The sequence below is a fragment of the Marmota monax genome, unplaced genomic scaffold, assembly GCF_021218885.2.
Source record: "Marmota monax isolate L192 unplaced genomic scaffold, Marmota_monax_Labrador192_F-V1.1 WCK01_AAM20220418_F8-fsc00022, whole genome shotgun sequence".
NCBI lineage: Eukaryota > Metazoa > Chordata > Mammalia > Rodentia > Sciuridae > Marmota > Marmota monax.
This window is the reverse complement of record NW_026695215.1, coordinates 25,429,678-25,434,503: the sequence shown is the minus strand read 5'-3', so window position 1 is coordinate 25,434,503 and position 4,826 is coordinate 25,429,678. Positions and strand designations below refer to the sequence as shown.

At 43.0% G+C, this 4,826-nt stretch overlaps 1 protein-coding gene across 1 annotated transcript; it reads left to right on the top strand.

Moving 5' to 3' along the window:
• Positions 1–341: 341 nt before the first annotated feature.
• On the top strand, positions 342–1,867 carry Iqcf2 (IQ motif containing F2). The gene is made up of 3 exons (XM_046431803.1): positions 342–359; positions 540–557; positions 1,493–1,867. The coding sequence occupies exons 1-3, from the start codon at positions 342–344 to the stop codon at positions 1,865–1,867; spliced, it is 411 nt and encodes a 136-aa protein (XP_046287759.1).
• Positions 1,868–4,826: the final 2,959 nt, after the last annotated feature.

Below are 4,826 nucleotides of genomic sequence, written 5' to 3'. Positions count from 1 at the left end.
AGTGGAGAGGTGTCTGGAGATATGTGGCCACAGTTCCTCCTGCTCTGTCATGTGACTGATCACCAGTGAGAACTGTGGATGAACTTCACATTAAAAGACCCCTGGCTATTCCCTATTTTTCCATCTTGAGCTCTGGCACATCTCTTGACAGAGCAGTAGACAGATGGTTTGTGTTCCCATGGAAGACTTTATTCTGAGGAAGACTCAACTCTATGGCCAATACCTTAATCCCTATGTCATAATGCAATTGTGAATTCATAGCTTTCCCCTCACTCATATTACTAGTGGCCAGGCCTTAGGAGCAGAAAAATCAGGACAATTGAACCATCTAGAGACAGGCCATGGGGATTAAATTTTGTGTAAGATACATGATCAGATCTTCCTACGGGGGTGAAGGGGATATGTGGGTATCACCCTGGACCTTACACATCTTGGGTGGGGAAAAGGACACTGCAGCCGTGCGTGCCTGTGTACAGAGCCATAGAAAGAAACAGCAGTCTTAACTAATGGATGCATTTCCCATTTTATTTGCGTGACAGAGTGAAGGCCGTCTCATTTTAATTAAAACTAAGAAGAAAGATAAGAAAAAAAAAAAGAAGCAGACACCGAAAAAGACAGATAAGGTGGGTAGAATTCCACACAGTTAAGAGAAATCCAGACCATTTATGACGTGAGGGTGTGGGATTCTGCCTCTTATGGATCCAGAGTATAAACCACCCAGCAATCAACTCAATATTGGCTCATTTCCCGTCTGTCCCCTTATTAACCTGGACTCTCTGGGTCTGGCTCTGTGGCATAGAGAGTAATTGGAAAGAATGGCTTCCGTCAGAGGATGCGGGGGCTAGAAGTAGGAATGTGAGGACCTGAATTAGATGGTAGAATGTTCCAAATATAGGAAGACTGGGATACACATTATATGGTGAAGGTGCTGAAAACATATGACAGTATGGGCTGAGGCTGTGGCTCAGGTGTAGAGCTCTCACCTTGCATGTGTGGGGCACTGGGTTTGATCCTCAGCACCACCTAAAAATAAAATAAAGGTATTGTGTCCACCTACAACTAAAAAATAAATGTTAAAAAAAAAAAAGCATGCTTGTGGCAGAGAAAACTCAGCCAATGTGTTTTGAGATAGGAAGTATTCAAAGAAAAACAAGGCTGACGTGTTGGGAGGCCAACCTCAAACCCAAAAAGTCCTGAAGAGATGGATGGAAATAAAGTCCCTCACCTCCTTCCTACACCTCTCTATTTGCTCATTGTTTTTCTCTTGATCTGTTCACTAGTGAGGTAGTCAAGAGAAGGACACTATGACTGAGGCTGAGGTCCCGAGTGGCAGTGAAAGATCCCAACCAGGTCTCCTGGCTCCTGGTTGGTGTCCTGCTAACTCCCTTGAACTCTCCAAGAGAGGGCTGAAGGGATGACAAGCTGACCTTAGGAAAGAGACTTCCAGGCCCCTGACAACGTTCCCTGAGTGGTCTCTCTTATCTCCATCTAGAAAAAGCAAACAAAGGAAGCCATCAAGATCCAGGCCTGGTGGCGGGGCACCCTGGTGCGCCGGACACTGCAGCATGCAGCCCTCAGGGCATGGATCATTCAGTGCTGGTGGCGGACGATACTTATGCGGGTGGCAGAGAGGAAGCGACGGACGGCACTGATTGACTTTGCATGCAGAGAGAGGGCAGTGGTCAAGCTCCAGTCTTTGATTCGCATGTGGCGCATCCACTGGCGATACTGCCAGGTGCTCAATGCCATTTATGTCATTCAGTGCCATTGGCAATGCCACAACTGCCAGACATGTGCTTCTCTCCGGGGCCACTGTGTGATCACCTCCACTCACCTGCAGTTCCACATTGAGATCATCAACAACTAGAGACTGGCAGAAAGGAGCACTGTGTCTCCCGTCCCCAGTAAACATCTAACCTGGTCTTGGTCTGTCTTATGGTATCCCCAGATAATTGGAACCTTGAGACTTGGGTCTTGCTTGTTCTCCCTTGGAAAAAAATTCAATGGCGTTTCCTCCATGTGTCCACGGACCCTGTAATTGGATTGGAAATGGTCCTATGCTGCTTACTCTGTTGTCAAAATAGAAACAGAAGTCCCAGTCTTCCCTGACATATGACAGAGCCAGAAGTCCAAGTTCCCACTCCTAGCCTCATTCCTTTCTTCCCAACCAGGGATGGAGAAGACAAGAAGACATCCGCCTGAAAACGCTGCATATATGGATGAACTATGAGGCTTTTCTCTGTTTGCCTGAGATCAGAGTTGATTGCAGACTGGGGTGCCTCAGTTTCCTCTTTGGCAAGCATCTAGAGAGAATGCCAATATATTTGGCTGACTCTCCTGGGAAAAGTGCCATGTGGGCCCAGATGAAGGATAGAAGGTTGGCCTTAGTAGTGGATGGTCCTGGGGCCGGGCATGCTAATGAGGAGGTGATGACTCTGGTGACTAGTGAAAAACAAGTTCACAGCACCTCAATTCTTTCTTTACAACTCCTTATCCCAAGAGTTGTGCAACAAACAGTGTTCCTTCTTGTTGTCCCTATTCCCTGGTCTTTTCTCAATTCTCAGTGATTTTATCATTGACCAAGATGATACTATCAAAATCTTTAATTCTCACCTCAAATAGACTATCCCTGCTCCCCTCCTCAGCCACTCATGTCATGGTCATACCAAAGCAGCACTATTCAACAGAACCTTCTGTGATGATTAAGGTATTCTTTAGCTGCACAACCCAATATGGAAGCCCCTAGCCACATAAGGTTGTGGAGCTCCTAAAATGTGCCTAGTGTGGCTGAGGAATAGCCACTTAATTTTATTTAATTTAAATTTAATCACTTGTGGCTAATGGCTACCCCCATTGAGTGGTGAAGCTCTACACCTCATTATTACCAATAATAGTCCAATTTGCTCTATTGCTTTCTCTAATGTTCCATTCTCTAATTTCTTCTTTTCTACTAGTTTGCCTTTTCAATAACCTCAGTAGAACATTTCTTCAGATGTGGTAAGTTCTTCTGATCTATTGACAGTTCCATTTTTTTTTTTTACAGCCATCACCCCTGACATGCCCTTGGATATTTTTTTTAATCTAGTTCAGACTCTGTGGTTAATTGTTGTAATCTCTCCCCTGCACAATTTGAGTTCCATTGGTTCTCTACCCCCAGTCCCACATATCTCTCCCTCTCCCCCTTGGTCATCTCTATCTCCTCTCTCCCTCCCTCTCTGTAAGCATGTATGGGATGAATCCAACCATCTCCCTGTTGTATGCCTGCAGAATAGCAGAGCATGGCTTTAACGAAACAACCATAAAGCAGTCTCAGTCTGTATTTTATGACTACATATTTTAACTGGACAAATTTCCCAATAAATTTCTCACATGTCTGCATTTCCATTGTATGGGTTGAATAATTCATACCATCTCCTCTCCAAATGCCCACATTTAACTTCTTCTCCCCTTGAACTTGGTTTATAATGTCACCACCCACTCAACTGGAGAAATGGAACAGACTAGATCCCCTTCTTCCTAATAACTCATTCTCCATCCCAGTTGCATCTGGACCACCCACACTACATCAATGACCAGCTGAATAAATGAAAGTCCTTTATCCCTATGGCAATTCAACTCCTCCTCAACCCTGCTGCCTTCTCAAGTCATTTGATCCCAATTACAAAGCCCCACTATCCAAAGTATCAACCTCTCCCATCTTTAAAAAATACTTCCTAGACCAATCTTCATTCTTGTTCATAACTTCTCCTCATAGAAAAAAATGTGCTGCCATTAGATCTACTTCTATTCTTCCCATTTTTTCCCCAATCCATTTTAGTCTCCCTTTCACTCCACTGGGACTGCACTGATCAACATCATGAATGTTCCATCTGGCCAAATCTGATGGTTATTTCTCTGTTCTTACCTTTATGCATCCTCTCTGAGGCAGGGTGCAGAGTTGACTGCTCCTTCCTTATCGAAACATGATTTTTTAAAAAGAAAAAAACAGGAATTACATGATTTAATCTATATATATTTGGGGGTGGGGTACCAAGAATTAAACTCAGGGGCACTTCATTACTGAGCCATGTCCCCAGCCCTATTTTCTACTTTATTTAGAAACAGTCTCACTGAGATGCTTAGTGCCTCACTGTTGATGATGCTGGCTTTGAACTCACAATCCTCCTGCCTCAGCCTCCTAAGCCACTGAGATTACAGGCATGCACCACTGCGTCCAGCTAGAATATATTAATATATTAATTATATTAATATAAAATATTAAATATTAAAAATATCTCATTAATATATTAATGAGATTTGTGAAAGTAGAATCACAATATTATTATCATATCTTTCAAAATTCACAGTAATTGCTGGGCATTGTGGCACATGCCTATAATCCCAGTGGCTCAGGAGGATCACAACAAATATATATATATAAAATTTGTTGTTGATGTTGTTCATTCTATTTCATGTTCATTTTATATCATCTATATATGAAGAGCTTCATTATAATGAATTGAATCACATAATTTTAGAGTCTGAGAAGTCCCAGGATCTGCCATCAATGTGTTGGGGACTCAGGAAAGCCAATGACATATTTCAAAGGCCTAAGAGCCACACAGCCCTTGGTGTAGATTCCTTTTGTCTGAAAGCCTGGGAACCAGGAATACTTAGGCAGAGAACTAATGTCTCACCTCAAGTAGTAAGGAAGAGTTAATTTAACTTTCTTGCACATTTTTGTTCTATTTAGGCCCCCTTGATAGATTAGATAATGGCCACACATACTGGAGAGAGCCATTTGCTTTACTCACCAATTTAAATGCTAATCTCTTCCAGAAGCCACC